The 16,964-nt window shown below is 43.5% G+C and overlaps 1 protein-coding gene across 2 annotated transcripts in view; it reads right to left on the bottom strand.

Annotated features, from left to right (window-relative positions):
• The window catches only part of MTMR6 (myotubularin related protein 6), a 38,556-nt gene extending 24,300 nt beyond the window's left edge, over positions 1-14,256 (bottom strand). For both annotated transcript variants that reach the window (XM_090028705.1, XM_090028714.1), the window contains exons 1-6: positions 14,139-14,256; positions 9,440-9,556; positions 7,192-7,354; positions 2,350-2,507; positions 1,427-1,555; positions 389-523 (exon numbers count right to left, since the gene is read on the bottom strand). In XM_090028705.1, coding sequence (XP_089884831.1) covers positions 389-523; positions 1,427-1,555; positions 2,350-2,507; positions 7,192-7,354; positions 9,440-9,556; positions 14,139-14,162 — 726 coding nt within the window. In that variant the 5' untranslated portion in view covers positions 14,163-14,256. The remainder of the gene's footprint in view (positions 1-388; positions 524-1,426; positions 1,556-2,349; positions 2,508-7,191; positions 7,355-9,439; positions 9,557-14,138) is intronic.
• Between the last annotated feature and the right edge of the window lie 2,708 nt (positions 14,257-16,964).

Here is a 16,964-nt window from a genome sequence, read left to right as displayed (position 1 = left end):
CAGCTGTGTGTTTTTGAACTAAAAGTTGAAAAGTGCGCTGCCATCATTTTCTCAGCACTCATGTGGATTTCATCATTTATACAAATGCACGCAATGCAGCGCCAAGCAGTTTTAAAAGCACCAGGTGCTGCAGCGCATACATGTTTACAAATGCCGACTGTTACCAAAGTCCTCTCAGGTAGGCCATACATCATACGAGAAAGCATTAACAATCTTTTGGTCATAACTGATGTGGACCAAACTTGAAATCAATGATCTAAGGCTTAAGACCATTATATGGTATATTACCAACCCCACTGAACCTGATATTATCCCCAACACTGCCTCCTAATGTTTGGAGTGATACGGTAATGGAAGCCTAAGCTGCAGCTTTGATGCAAATACATACTTTAGGTCTGGTGTCCATGACATACATATACCGATTAGCAGGGTTAGCTTTACTGATTGCTTGTAGCATGTGCTCATCCTCCAGACACCTGGCACTGAAGCCTGAGAGAGGTTGACTGCATCTGCAAATGGCAGCCTAGTATAGAAACAAAGAATCAATTTGCAAACTGATTATGAACACTGCTAGAAGAACACATTAGACATACAAATTTCAAAATGCTTAAGTGCAACAAAGTCTAAAAATTACACAGTAAAATGATAAGCTGAAAGTGCCACAAGGCAGCAGACGGGACAGCTGCAGCTAGACCTGCATCCTGGTGAGAGGAAGAGGGCGGGGGGAGCTCTGATTTTCCATGATATAAAAACCAAAGTCAAACACCAAAACATATAGGTAGTTACAATTTATTTTATTATAGTGATGAAGGCACTGGTAGGTTTCCAAGTTGTGTTCAAGTGATACTCTATCTCTGTGTTTCATTTTAATTGTGGAAAAAATGCAAATGAGAGAATTTGGGGCTTTCTACCAGAGAACTTTGGATTTTTAGACAGAGAAAAATCAGAATCCCTGCTAAGATAGGCAGAAAGGCTTACAATAGGGAAAAAAAAGCAAGCCGAGACATTGCCCTTTTCCATCCGTCTGTCCCTCCACAGCAATTTACTGCCATGGTTTCATAAAATCATAGAAAATTTGTATTGCAAGGGACCTCAGGAGGTCATTTAGTCCAACCCCCTGCTCAAAGCAGGTTTTCAAATCTGTTTGTTCAGAGTGCTATTCTTGACACTCCCAAATAGCAGGATAGATTTCTAGAAGAGATCTGTGACCTCTCAACGATCTTAAAGGTCCTAGATTAAAGTCTGAAAATGTTACAATTGGCTAAGTATAACCTAACATTTTGTTAGGTACAGTGTCAGAGGTTAAGAAATAATCACAGTTCAGCAGAACCAGGTTATTATACTTGCCTCCTTTTCTTTCCTGAACCTGCATCACCTGTTAAGAAAGTTTTTAGCCCACTTGCACTGGAAGGAAATCAGACTATACCTCTTTGTCTTTATGATAATATGACAACACTGGGAATCTTCCTTTGCTTCTGAACTTGGAGCTACCAACAATTATGGGTTTGCTTGCAATTCTGGGAACATAAAGATCTCTAGGATAGGTTTCACAAACCTGTAAGACAACAAACACACAACATAACTATTTCATCTGCAGACCCCTTAAATTCAGTGCAACTTCTAGCCATAAACAACTGATTGCTAGCTACATTTATTTCCTTAACTTTTCTCTCCCTACTCCCAAATCAATAGGCCCAGCATTCAGTGCAGAGCTAAATAGCCTAGAAGTTAGAGAAAAAAAAAGCCTGCACAGTTTGTCTTTCACTAGGAAAAATGAGAGAAAAAGCATACTGCATGAGATAAAAGAATAAAATGATAAGAGAGAATGATAAAAAGCTCAACATTCAATATGAGAGTCCATTGAGACACCAGCATCAGTTTAATAAAACTGAGACTTACTGAAAATTGGTTTCTAGGAATAATAATGCAAAGAACTTTTTTCAAATGGAGCCCCAACTCATCTTCGTATTTAAAATTTATTTTTATTTTGGAATTTATGTTTAACCTCAACAGAAACAGGAGTGTCACACCTCAACTCTGCTAATACCAATGCAAAATCCTTCCCGAGAGCTAAAAAGGCAGCAAAGAACAAAATTACCCTAGCTCAGCGTCAAAATAAGAAATAAACCATGCTGTCCAAAGGTTCCCCTTGCTCATAAGAAGTTGGCTATCCCACTATGCCTCTGGTTTTACTATTTTGGAAAAAGCTTGAAATTCAAGACTTTTGAGGTTTTCACAGCATTACAGATATTTCCTGCTGGACTGGAATCAGTGGTTGTAAGGTCAAGATGCGACAGAGATAAATGTACATCATTTTCCTCTGCTGCCAAATTGTCCATTATCTTTTACCTTATAATCACGATTTGCATCAGATAACTGCCAGTTGGTGTTTGGCACTCCCATCCGCTTATATTCTTCTGCTAAATCAATAAGCTGCCAGCCTTTCACCTGTTCAGATTCCTTCTGCTTTGGATTGTAAGAGAAGGCATATAGTTCATCATACCTCACTGAAAAGCAGAAAATAGATATTTTGCAAAAAGTCAGAACCCAGATATCTTCTCTGTCAGCAAGTGTAGGCAGATCACCACCTAGGAATAAGACTCCAAGGCCATAAAAAACAGACCCCTAATAACACAAATAATCACATGACATTCCCTTTCGTTACCATGTAAATCACTGGTGACCAACTGGTCGGTCAGGATTGAGCAATTGATCCTGGAGGCTCCTGCAGTCAGTCCTGGGCTGGAGTGGCCAAATGTGTGTGTGCATGCATGTGCGCGCCCCCCCACCCCCAGCCCAGCAGGTCAGTCAGTGGGGGAAGGGAAGGGAAGGGGCGGGGGTCAGAATGAGGCCCTTTGTGGCAAAGGACACAGAGTACAGCAGAGGCAGGAGAAGCCCATAAGGTAAGCAGGGCTCCAGGCAGGTGGTGGAAGGATCAAGCCTGGGTGGCTTGTCCCGGGGTGGGGTGCCGCTTCCACCACCGCATGCAATCCGGCGTAGGCCCTGGGGGGCACATCCCCCCCGAGTCTGTGAGTGGTGGAGGCAGCTGCTGCTGCTGCATGCTGGGCTTTGTGCACCAAGCCCCACTGCACACTGCCTGGGAGCAGCCCAATCCCACAGGCATCTCACACAGGTCGGGGAGGGGAGCATGTAATGCCCCTCCCCCAAATGCTGGGCAGCATGGGTGGCTGCAGAAGCAGCGAGGTAGGGAAGGGGCTGGGGATGAAGCTGCAAGCGGCTCATCTGAGGGCCACAAGGAGGGGGCATACAGCTTGAGTGGACAGGAGGAGTATGCATCCCTGGATCTGCATGTGGAGTGCGGCAGAGTGGCGTGGGCTGGGAAGAACGTGGCACCGCCCCAGCGGGGGTGCTAGGCTGGGTTGTGCTTGGGCTGGGTGATGGCGGCGCTAGGAGCAGGGCCATGGGGGGGGCTGTAGCCACCCCAAAATTCGCCATAGCCCCCGCAACCCTGAGCACAGGACCCCCACCAGAAGCAGCTCACCGCCGCCCCAGCCCGTACCACCCCACATGTAGATCTGGGGGTACATGCCCCACCGTGCCTTCGTGGGCATCTTAAATCTAGGTAGGAAGGATTTTACCTGAGGAAGGATGCTGTAATATCTGAAAAACTTGTCTAAAACTATCCGAGTCATGCAGTTATTGCAATAATATGTCACCCACAAAAATTCTTGCTTCTCCCATATCTCCTGCACCATCATCACTACAACATTTTAACACTACTAAAATAGGTCCCAAAAATAAATCCTTAAGGAATCTATTAGTAACCTCTTGCTAGCCCAAAACTTCCCCTTTCCACATTATGTAATGTTATAGCTTTTTCCATCACTACTTTACCCGCCCCCAAATTTCTTTGTTATAAAGTAAAACATTATAAAAGTAATGATTTCCCATGCAGCACTCTATCAAATGCTGTACTGAGTTCTAGAGGGAACTACTGCATTTTCTAATGACTGTTTATATAGTGCTACTGCAATTGGATGAGGGAATAGACTATTTATGATGAGTAAATAAAATTCTCTGGACCATTTAAGACCTCATGGGAACTAAATGATTTAAGCATTTTTCAAAACGAGACTGGGGATGCTAAGCAGTTTAGGTTCTTTAAATAATCTTTTATGTGACTTCTGTCCTGAGGAGCTCACAGTCTGAAGTAGTCACACCAGGACAATGCAGTTCATTTGCAGGAAAAGATGAATGACCCTTTTCAAAAGGTAAAGGTAAAGACTTTTAGGACTCTGGAGAATAGAGGGGTGGCTTGGCACGTCACCTGGAGTATTCTCAATGCCCAAGTGACAAGATGAAGAGTAGTTTAAAATTATGAACAGAGACAAATGGACTCGACGATCTCCCGAGGTCCCTTCCAGCCCTAATGTCTATGAAATCTATGAAATGGCAAAGTTGTTTGAAAGTTTGCTAATATAATTGGAACTTTTAGGCTATTAGTACACAGATGTGAAGTATGTTAAAGAATGCCACAATATTGGTCCTGCATTTAACTCCCCCCCCCAAAAAAAAAAGTCTGCTGAAAAGCTGGCAAGTCAGTCAGTAATAAAGAAGTCCTTGACTTTAGGAAAGCTGATTTTGACAAGCTAAGGAGGCTTGTCAGAGAGGCCCTAAAAGGCCACAACCCAATGGAGAGGGGAGTTCAGGATGAGTGGTTGCTCCTCAAGGGAGCAATCCTAGATGCGCAAGCAAAGTCCACCCTATCTCGGAGGAAAGGCAGCAAAAGGGCACAGCAGCCCCCTTGGCTCTCCAGGGAACTGGCGGACCTCCTGCATCTTAAAAGGAAGGCCTACAAAGGATGGAGGACTGGAACCGCCACCAAGGAGGAACAGCTGCTTTAGTCTGGACTTGCAGAGCAAATCAGGAAAGCCAGGGCTGTGATGGAACTCCAGCTAGCTACAAGTATCAAGGACAATAAAAAGTCCTTTTTTAGATACGTGGGGAGCCAGAGGAAAAGCAAGGGCAATATTGGACCCCTGCTAAACCAGATGGGGCAACTGACAACTGAGCCCAGGAAAAAGCGAACTTGCTAAATGGGTACTTTGCGTCATTTTGTCACCCATCCCATGGGATGCCCTGCCCACTATGGGTCAGGGAGGCCCAGGTGAGGGAGATTCCTTGCCCTCAATCAAAGTTGACCTCGTGGAGAAACACCTTGACAGCTGGATATCTTCAAGTCACCCAGCCCTGATGGGTTACACCCAAGGGTACTCAGGGAGCTGGCAAGCATCATAGCTCAAGCCCCTGGCATGGATCTTTGAGAGCTCTCGGCGCTCTGGTGAAGTGCCTGATGATTGGAAGAGGGCCAATGTTGTGCCGATCTTCAAGAAAGGGAGGAAAGTAGATCTGGCATACTACAGGCCCATCAGCCTGATCTCTATCCTGGGGAAGGTCTTGGAAAAGATTATCAAAGAGGCCATCCTTAACAGACTAGCTGAAGGCAATAACCTGAGGAATACCCAGCATGGGTTTGTTGCGGGTAGGTCTTGCTTGACCAATTTCATTTCCTTTTATGACCAGGTGACTTAGCACCTGGACAAGGAGGAAGAGATCGACGCTGTATATCTTGACTTCAGAAAAGCCTTCGATCTGGTATCCCACGATCACCACTTGGCTAAACTGGCTAACTGCAGCCTTGATGTCACCACGATCCACTGGCTGGGGAACTGGCTCCGTGGTAGGACCCAGAGGGTGGTGGTCGACGGGAGCCAATCATCTTGGTGCGCTGTAACCAGTGAGGTCCCACAAGGCTCTGTCCGAGGGCCTATACTGTTCAACATCTTCATTAATGATGTGGACGTTGGAGTCAGGAGTGGACTGGCCAAGTTCGCCGATGACACCAAACTTTGGGACAAAGCATCCACGCGAGAGGACAGGCGGGTGATCCAGGCTGACCTGGACAAGCTCAGCAAATGGGCAGACGAGAACCTCATGGTGTTTAACACCAAAATATGCAAGGTTCTCCACCTTGGGAGGAAAAACCTGCAGCTTCCTTATAGGCTCGGTAGTGCTACACCGGTTAGCACTACAGATAAAAGCGACTTGTGGATCATGGTTGACCACAAGATGAACATGAGCCTTCAGTGTGATGCTGCAGCTAGTAAAGCAACCAAAACACTGGCTTGCATCCATAGATGCTTCTCAAGCGGATCCCGGGACATCATTCTTCCGCTGTACTCAGCCTTGGTGAAACTGCAGCTGGAGTACTGCGTCCAGTTTTGGGCTCCACAATTCAAAAGGAATGTGGAGAAGCTTGAGAGGGTGCAAAGGAGAGCCACGCACATGATCAGAGGTCAGGAAAACAGACTTTATGATGAGAAGCTGAGAGCAATGGGGCTATTCAGCCTGGAAAAGTGCAGGCTCAGGGGATAACTCCTCAGGAACTGGGTGGGAATGTCTGTTCACCAGAGCCCCCCAAGGGATGACAAGATCCAACGGTCACAAACTCCACTGTGACCGACTCAGGCTGAACATAAGAAAGAACTTCTTCACTGTCCGAGCCCCTAAGATTTGGAATATATTACTGCTGGAGGCAGTTCAAGCACCCACTTCTTTGAATGCCTTCAAGACACATTTGGATGCTTATCTTGCTGGGATCCTACGATGCCCTGCTGACTTCCTGCCCCTGGGGCAGGGGGCAGGACTCAATGATCCTCCAGGGTCCCTTCCAGCCAAAATGTCTATGAATCTAATGAAGCAAGACAGAAGTTTGTGTGATGATTAATCATGTAAACACCCATTTTGTATTTATAACTCCTGTCAAACACGTAAAAGATGACATTGAGAAACAAGGTAGAAAGGTGATAAAATATGTTATAAGCCAAAAATGAATGCACCTGTATCAGTCTCAAAATAATTCCAATATTACTTTCAAACTGTATCCAACCTATCACTAGTTTCAAAAATCTCCACTGGAAATGGAATAATTGAAACCTAATATTTACAACATCATAGCAATCACTTGGAATTTCATTCTCTCTTACCCACACGCTATCTTGTTTTCTTTGTGTGTTGACGTAATGGTTATGAAAACCATATGTAGCAGATTGAAAAAACAAAATTTCAAAGACTCATGGAGGCCTCATGTTTAACAGAAATAAGATAAAACCCTAGGGTGTATTAAGTTTTTTTGGTAAAACAGAGCTTCAAAACATACAGCAATCCTACCTGGCCTTGAAAGCTGTAACAATGAGTTGTAAATGTCATGACAATCCCTTTCTCTAGGAACAATAAAGTGAACTATTCTGAAGTTCTTGCACTGGATTACAAGAGGGCAGCCTGAAGTAGTCAAGGCAAGTTTCTCCACTGCAGCAATATGATGATGTAGTATCTATGGCACACAAGAATTCAGTATAAGTTTCATTGCAACATATTATTGACCAATGATAAATAATATTTTAATAATATTCTTGGAGGCCCTTTACACACATAAGTTGACAAAGCTAGTCAATAGCCTTATAGCATAAGCTCTATTTGTACAAAAGAACCCTTGATATTGGCATTTCATAGAACCCACCATAACTGTCTACTGGAAACTATATTCAGTTTCTTCCCCCAGCTTCCTGGGATTACCAGTAAATCACAAACTTTAAAATTAATCCCTTGCTTCATGCCAAGCACTGAAGTAAATCTTCAAGACAAGCTAATCAATATTTTTAAAAGCACTGCTAAATGACAAATTGCATCTACTAGGGGAATGGATTTATTCAGATCATTGTCTCTAAGGCTTGGGAGTGCTCTTCAGACTTTTATAAAATGCAAATGGCAAGCACCAAGCACAGCCAAAATACAGAATTAAACGGTTGGGAAGGACCTCAAATGCCAGCTGTCTCACCCCCTGCAGAATCTGTAATCCCTACACCACTCCAGAGAAATGCCAACCCTCTGCTTGGAAATCTTCAATGAAAAAAAAGATCCCATGTCTTTCCTAGATAGTTTGTTTACTTTTCTTATCACTGTTACAGTCTAGAGGTTTCTTTCTGGAGTCTTATCTAAATCTGCTTGGCTGTAAAGTCACATCTTTATATATGAGAATTTTCTTGTCCCCAAAATTTAGTTTTGAGCAACTGGATGTTTGATGTGGAGAAAATGCATCCCCACCCCAATTCAGGCTTTCAAAGGTTAGCTTACATTTATGCCTATAACTACAGTTTATGTACTCCAAAGTTCTGCTCTTGAAACAACACTCATGAGCAGCAACTTTAACAGCCAGATCAGTATGAGCCAGGAGTACTATAAATCAGCATGACAAGGAAGTAGAGACGAAAGGAATAAAAAAATTCAACACAAGAATGCTACAGGTGCTCCTGTGCCACCTGAGACTCTAAAGGGAGCATATTATTCAGTTATCTAGCTAATGCAGGCATTTTTTAATTGCCATATAAAAGCAAAACACTATACAAAACCCTGAGAGAGCATTTTGCCAGCTGCATATATTTGAGAAGTACTGAAATTAAAGGCAGCAATTTAAAAAACATAAAATGATTAAAGATCATTTAGAGGAAGTGCCGTAGTAAAAGTTCTCAGCACATGCCGTACTGGATTACATAAGTAAATATTGCACAATGGGACCAGAACAGTACTTCTAAGTTAAACAATTTTATGTATAGTGGCACTTTCACAAATTATGTGCTATTGACACAGAACCAGTAAAGCACAGCAGGCAGCAACAAGTCCAATAACCATGATACAGCATTAAGTGTAAGAAATTTTTGCCAAGGAACATATCCAAGATAGTTTTACTATTTTGAAAACCCACAAGATTTTTGGTGCCTACAAGGATCTGGGTCTCAGTTCTTAGGGCTTTGTTGTTACATTTAAGGCTACCAAGATCTGAATCTGAAGTTTGAGGAAATTCAGCTGCATTAACTGAGGCTTTGGCAAAACAACCTGCCCTGAATAGAACTAGAAATCAGAGGGAAAGGTACAGATCCAAGCAAAGCAACACAGAATCACAGTGCCAGAACAGGCCTCGATGGTCATTTAGTCCAAATCCCGCACACGATCTAATGGTCATAACCACCTCTTAGCAGAAAAAAGGAAGCTAGTTATTTAATGGCTTGTATTTTTAGAGATGGCAGAGCTGCTACATCCAAGAACAGATCTACTTATTTTAAGTGCCTAAACAAAGTTACTTTAAATCTTGCACAGTTTTGAAAACATTAGCCATAATGAAAAGGATCACATCTAGATGAGCCTGGCCACAAGGAGCCCAACAAGACAACTTGCCTTGCATCTCTATTTTTTATTGCTGATATGTGAAATGCTGTGAGGAGAAATAATTTATATTTTATTTAAAGAGAAGTTACAGCCAGACAATAATTTAAATTTAGCATGCACGGTGGGGAGGGAAGGACAAGAAAGTGCATCTGAAATAGCAGTGTGCTTTCAGGCTATTAGGCATCTGCTTCCTTACCCAAGTCTCTTTCTGGCCAGAATCTATAAATAATAGATGAGTTGCTGTAAGGTACAGGGTTCCTGTTAATGACTTGTTGTTGGTGCTGAACCGGTCTAGTAACTTCACCTGCTCTACCTGTAAGAGAGAGAGAGAGAAAACAAGAAAAAAAATGCAAACGTGTTATTTTACAGGAAGTAAAATCCTTCTTTGACAGTCCTCTCAGTCCACAGAATAACTTTAATGTAGAGGAAGCTCCAAAGTGTCCAGAGCAGTCTAGTATGTTCCAAACTAGTAAACAAAACCGACCTGCCAAGGAATGCCTAGATGACCTAATTATCCCGTTAGAAGATACAATGCATGATAAAGCCAGAAGGCCAGGATCATGAATAATCTATCCATATCTGTAAAGTTAAAATCATTTTTAAAAATAAGTGGCAGGAATGATTTTCCATCATGCTGGCTGGCACTCTGAAAACAAGAGTGCAATTTTTAAAAAGTGAAAAACAAGGATAGCATCAAATTCACATGTAATAAGAAACATTACCCTGCTAGATGTCAATACTGAATTACCAGCTGATATCAGACCTGCACACTGGGGGGGGGGGGTCATTTCCAGCACCTCCTATCCCTTCAGAGCCCTAAGAACCCCCTCTCCTTGACTTCATTTTCATCCTCCACTTTATCTTGCCCCCAGCCTTAAAAACTTAAGTCATAACAGAAAGGAACTTGCTATGTTGGAGCTGAAGTGGAAATACCCATCAAAAAAAAAAAAAAGGAAACAAGCTCTATGCTCAGCATAAGTGTGACCTCCCAAAAGTCAAATGAGAGAACTGCTCTCTAAATAGAGAGCCCCTCAGTCCAAACATTGCTGGGACAGATTTCTCACACTTCCATCCAACTAACATTCTTCTAACCCAACAGAGGAACATTTCATAGAAAAGGGGTTTTAGGGATCCTGCAATGTAGCCAATTTAACGAAGTAGTTTGCAGGCTCCACATTGCTTTATCTGAAACAAACATTACATCATCCTGCATGTGAAACACCACAAAAGGACTATGGTGAGGGCTTATCTTTTTGTATACCATTTTATTTCTTGGCAGGCTGATCTCATTAGTACAGAGTTGGAGCTCTTGCTAGAAGCCCAATACTATTCCCATTAAAATCAATGGCAAAGCTCCCAAAGACTTGAAGCAGCAAGATCAGTGCTAGGAGAGGTGGCTGTGACAGCAAATAGCCCTGGTCAGTAAGACAGGGATGAAAATACACACTGATAATTAGGGTTCAAACTGCTTAGGTTATGAGACATATTCCACAGTGGAAAGCTCAGCATTAAAAAAAAAAAAAGGTGAGTTATCTCACTAATAGAACTGAGGTGTTCAAGGATTTCAGTTTAGAAGAGAAAAGCCACATGTGCATTGCTCCATTATGCAATGGGCCCTGTTGCCCTTTGTATTTCTCAGTTAAATTATTATGCTCAACATACAATGTCCAACGTAGGAAGTTAAACCAGCTGTGCAAAGTTCTGCACAAACTGATGGTTTCAATGGCACCTAACCAGCTAGTGAGGGCTAAACATAATGAGCATAACAGGAAGGTTACTGCAACTGCTTTAGTCTATCTAAACTCCACCAAAGTACCCTTCCTAGTATGCAATCCCTGTATACCACAGCTCTCACCCTGCCATGTTCCAGCTTGATCCAATCAGCACAACCTGTATCATCCACAGGCCATGCTTCTATAAGGAAAGACAGCATGTGCAAACCAGACTTGACCTGCACTTCGGCAACCTAGTTTAAGCAATTAAAAGATCATAGGAATTGGATGGATGATGCAAGAAGAAGGCAAAAAAAAAGTAATGAGATAATTACTAAAATTTAATTTTTAGATGTACTTTGTTTCAAGGAATATTAGGCATGTTGAAATCATGTAATTATATCATCCAAAGGCATGTTGAAATCATGTAATTATATCATCCAAAGACCCCTTATGTAGCTGACCCCTGTTGTGACAGCTGTAGTTTTAACTGAATTATCCATTTAAAAGAAATCAACTAAAAAGGGGACAAGCAAGGTGTATAATAGATCTAATGAACCATTAGCAGCTTGACATACCTCAAGCTAAGAAAATTTCAATCAGCTGAGTCACAGTTTTCAATTTTAGAAAAAACAGATAAAAAAGGAGAATGGAAAACTACCTGTATTTGTAAATGTAGTTGGATTATAACAAAGAACTAACAGCAAACAAAGATGTGAGGAACACTACACATTTTGGAAGCAATATCAACATAGTAAGTTTGGAGGGAGGATTTTTAATAGCAAGACTGAAGACAGCCACTTCAACAACAAGAAACCTAATTATAGTAAAGAGGGACTGGAAACAATGCATCAAAAGCTATTACAAAGGATTGTCTGAGCATTCCCTAACATGATGCCTAGAGCCAGGGAAAAACAGACATAACTGTATCTTGCTGTTATGGAAGCATTTAAAGAATGACTTTGCCCTTTTAGCAAAATAAATTAAAATCTGAATTTCAAACCCAAGAATCATGTGTTTTGCACAACTGTATTAACACCACACATGAAATACAATTTTCAAATGGACCCAAGTTCTTAAATCACTTAAGTCAGTTTAAAAAAACCCAAAAACTCAGACTTCTAAATCCCACTAATGTCCAGTGAGACTTCAGCACTGAGTTACTAATATGCTTTTGAAAATTATACTATCCATTCTCTCTAACAGTAGTTAATAAATTCATTTTAGCATTTGAATTAACTACTATCAGAAATTCAGCTATAAAACTGCCACGTTGCTGGAGTTGGAAGAGGAAGAAACTAACAGAATTTCATTACCAGCTCTTAAACTGGCATTCTTACTAGCCAGCCCATTTGTCAAGAGTGGCAGCAACCTGCAGATCTAAAGTTCCCTCAAAGACAATCTAGAAGCAGGCTATGAACACAGTGATATTATAGTTTCACCACTTTCTCTGACTGATCTATTTGCATGTTATTCTTGACTGATATCAGTCCTTTACCATACCTACAGCATACATTACACCTGATAAAGTTTATCTAATTAATCCAGTGTAAGCATATTGGTAGAGGGTAGTTATTTCAAATTTCACAATCAAATGCAATGATTTTAGCCATTCTTGTCAAGGAAACCAGCATTGTAAGAGAGACTTTTGTATTTATATAAAGCAGAAACAATTTCAAATCAATAGCAGATACTGTCAGGACATTTTTTATACGGCATGTCCCAATTTATTTTTTCTAATTGGAAAAGGCACATTTCTCTCTTCATCCAATTAGATTTCTGAAGAAAGCATTTTTTGACAAAATGCCGCTACAACTGGTTCTGCATGGACAAACCCGATGCCAAACAAAGCTTTATTGATTCCAGTGGGGCTGTGCCCTCAGGGATTTTTGCAGGTTTGAAGCTTGGTAATTACTTGAAAATCAGTACGGTAAGATTTCCTACCACACAAAAATTAAATGAGATGAAAACAGCATATCTGAAGTGGCTACCTTCTTTCATTTACAGGTGTCACAGCTAACTGTAACAACAAGTAAATTTGGAGCCATGATTTTCAAGCTGATGTTCCTTTACAAATCACTCTTCTCATCTCAGATGTTAGTTCAGCAAGAGATTAATCGGCATCTAACAAAATTGTTTTAATTTGTGTAACTTTGTTGAAGCATATCAGATTGAAAAGAACCTTCCCAGCCATAACAGGCTTTACATTGTTTTTTTTATTTTAATTTTTTGTGCATTAATAACCTGCTGCTGCACTTAGCTACTCACTATAACTACAACGCTGTAAGATGGGACTTCCTCTGTCCATACAGCTATAAGCCTAATTTATGTTCAAAATTCCAAGTCATTCGCATGAATAGCTTGTGCTTCTGGGAAAGACTAGACAGATGTGTAGGGCCTCCAGCCACTTCGGCACACAAGCCAGGAAGAGAGCAGATCTGGCCACCTGCAATTTAATTCTGCCTGTCAAAACCATTGGACGCCAAAACAAACTGAACACTTCAATTCAACACCATGTTTACTTAAAGCTGACTGTGAAGCATTAAACAGGCCTTCTTCCCCAGTTGTTTTTGTCTCCGCACCATTCTGTTTATGCACTCCCCATCCACAGCCCCACCCAGTCCCTGCACATCCTGGTCTGATCTCTCATGGCCCTATCCAGGCTAGTGATACCACAAAGCACAGGGACGCCTGGGGATGGGGCAGCTATTTTCCTGTCCCTGTCCATTCACATCTCCAGGCGGTTTCGCTGGGCAGTGTCCACCAGCTCCTTGGACACATCTACGAGCCAGTGGGTGCTGCCTGGGGGAATCTGCTTAGTGCCCCGCACCTGCTTGGGCCTCTTGCTCTAAACCTCTCACCTTCACTTCTGTCCCTTTATATTTGTCCCAAGTGATCAGCACCGTGCTCTCAGCAGCCCCCTCACCACGCAGACCTTGCAGCTCTGCAGGGTGGGCTCTGCCTGTGGAACAGCACATCACCGGGGGGGGGGAGGGGGCGGTTGCATCTGCCTGGCACAGCGGAAGCCTGGCCCTACCCCTTCTTCATCCTGCTCTTAGGAAAAGGCCCCAGGCTAAATTACCACCCCCAGAAGCAACCACTGTCCCGAGGGCCGCACCGAGCCCCGGGCGCTCCTCACTTCAGCAAAGAACAAGGCAACGCAGGACCCGGCCCCGGCAGTACCTTGGTAGTGCGGATGTGCTCCATGCCGTCTACTCAGCTCCGACCCCGAGCCCACCGCTGCCGGCCCGGCTGCCGTCACCTGGAGACACTTCCGGGGGGAGCGGCCGGAGGAGGGGCCGGGGCGGAGCCAGCGCCCAAGCCCGCGCGGCGCCTCCTGCTGGCCGGAGGAGCGACTCCGCCTCCCCGCCCCCGCGGGGCCCGGGGAGCTCCCCTCAGGCCACGCCCGGACGCCGCGCACAGCAGGGGGCGGGGCCAGGGAGCGGCCCGCGGGAATTCCGTCCGCTGCGGCTTGCGAGCGGCAGCTACGGCCCGGAGCCGCCTCGCTCCGGGTCCTGCATATGTACACGTGTGTTGAGGCGTGCCTCCAATCTGCAACGTGGGTGTATAGTCCGGCTTCTCAACCTTTTTAGATTGGAGGCACCCCTTAGACTTGAGGCACTTAGCCCTTAGTTTTCGCTCAGTTTTTGACCGCAGCCAACTAGGAATAGATCAATTTTTCTATTGCAAAGAACTCAGGAAGTTCACAAGAAGTCAGGGTGTTTTTAACGCTATGGATTTGAAAACTCTGTGTTTCTCCCCGGGGAATTATGTTTGCAGAGCGAATAGTGCTAACATTGTATGGTACCCCATGGCACCCTTGAAAGGATCTCAAGGTACCCTAGGATGCCACAACACCCTGGCTGAGAGTCATTGATGCAGACGTAAAGATTATATAGCTATATTGAGATAGATAGAAACATTTGGACGCTTATCTTGCCGGGATCCTTCCACCCAACTGACTTCTCCCCCACCCCCTGGGGGTAGGGGGCTGGACCCAATGATCTTATGAGGTCCCTTCTAGCCCTAATGTCTATTAAATCTATGAGATAGACAGACAGACAGACATCTCTATATATTTATATAGATATACAGAGATAGACATAGATACATAAAATAAACAATATATGCATCTCTCCAAACAAATATATACAGCTATGGCCTTGATGTGCTGGAGGATGGTGAGGGAAAAGTCATAAATGAACTTCTCCAAAGAGCTTTTTAAGCTAAAGATGGGTATCATCAGAAGCCTCCTTTCACTGTCTCTGGAAGAGGACATTGAGGCTGATAGGGGCTTCCCTCCTAAAAGTTTTCTTCTGTGCAGAGAAGTGTAGGAGTTTCTTCTGATGATCATCACAGTACTTTGGGGGGAAACCTATGCTCCACTGCATATTCTGTGAAAGTCCAGGGATTTTCAAGCAGAAGTGAACTACCAAAAATCACCCACAAGGTACTGTTTCATGAGAAGCCCCCAGCTGAAATCCTGCTGTTCTATTCAGTTGAGCCAGGGCAACATATCTCAGAATTCCTTCGTAGGGGTTTTCACTACTTCATTCGCAAAAACCTAGCTCAGCAACTAAACACATCAGCAACACTATGGTTGAAAATTTAACATCAAAGCTTATTACTGTGGAATTTCCTGATTATTACACATGGATTTTCCCTCTGAGAACCTTTATAAAATTGCACTTCAGTTTAGCTGAGGTGCATATCTTAATGGTCCGTGGTATAATTCACTCTAGTGAAGTGCACTGTTCTAGATTACGACTACATCCAAACATGGGGATTGCTAACATACCAATCCTAATCCTAGTACAGAAAGGGCTTTAATATGAGGTCAGCATTTATTGTGTTGAGTTGCTGCTTAGTGATTGGTCAACTGAAAGACAATATTTGTGACATCATGACCCCCAGTGGGACAGTCAAATGAATCACAAAAGATGGAAGTGCCTTGAGGCATCATCATATCAACTAGGTTCAGGGAAACCTGAGAAAATGAATAATGCTTAAATGGTCATGGAGAAAACATAGAATTTTTTTTTTAAAGTTAACCGACTCATCTGGTTTTCATCAATAAGGCAGATAAGAACTATCTTCGCCAGTGCTGAAAGTGACTGGTTCACACCAGCTGCCATGGCAAAACAGAGGCGTAATTTGTATCTGGAACTTTTTGGTAGTACGGTCCTTCAGCCTGAAGTCATAAATAGGTAAGAAACTTCATTTCAAACTCCATTGTTGTCAAAAACCTAAAATACATTAAGGGCATTGGGAAAACATCATCATTCCACTTAAAAAACCATGGTATGTTCATATCTTGAATCCTATGTTCAATTCTAGTCTCCATATTTCAACAAGGAAGTAATAGAATTAGAAAATGTACAAAGGGCAACCAAAATGATCTGGGGTATGGAGCAGTTGCCATACTAGAAAAGACTAACAAGGCTAGGGCTCTTCAGTTTGGAAAGGAGAAGGCTAAGTGAGGATATGATAGCGAGGTGCTCAACCCCCAGCCCGCTGACTGGATCCAGTCTGCATGTCCATGTCATCCAGTCCACAGGGATCCCCATGAGTCCAGAAATTTGGCAGGGGGGACACAGTAGCAGTGTTAATTTCCTCTCCCCCACTATCAAACCCCTGGACCTGGGGGGAGCCCTATAGGACAGATAGTATGGCCCTGTGCACCAGGGTGAGGGACTGCATGGAGGTGATGCGAGGCCCAACCCAGGTGTGCAGGGCTAGGCAAAAGTGGTATGAGGCTGATCAGATGCACAGGGGGCTGACTAAGACAGTGAAGGGCCGCTCCAGGCATGCAGGGACCAGTTGAGGCAACAAAGGACCAATCTGGGCATAGAGGGGCTGGGCCAGCCAAGGCAGTGTGCAGCCAATCCAGGCATACAGGAGTTGGCTGGGGGTGGTACAGGGCTGAGCAGAGGCAGCGCAGGGCCCAATTGGGGCATGGGGCTGGGGCAGCATGGGACCCCATCATGGTGTGTGGGGCTCAAACTGGCT

The sequence above is a fragment of the Crocodylus siamensis genome, chromosome 1, assembly GCF_052110815.1.
Source record: "Crocodylus siamensis isolate JL-2025a chromosome 1, ASM5211081v1, whole genome shotgun sequence".
In the NCBI taxonomy this organism is placed as follows: Eukaryota; Metazoa; Chordata; order Crocodylia; family Crocodylidae; genus Crocodylus; species Crocodylus siamensis.
Note: the sequence above shows the minus strand (reverse complement) of the source record. Positions and strands in the feature narration are given on the sequence as shown.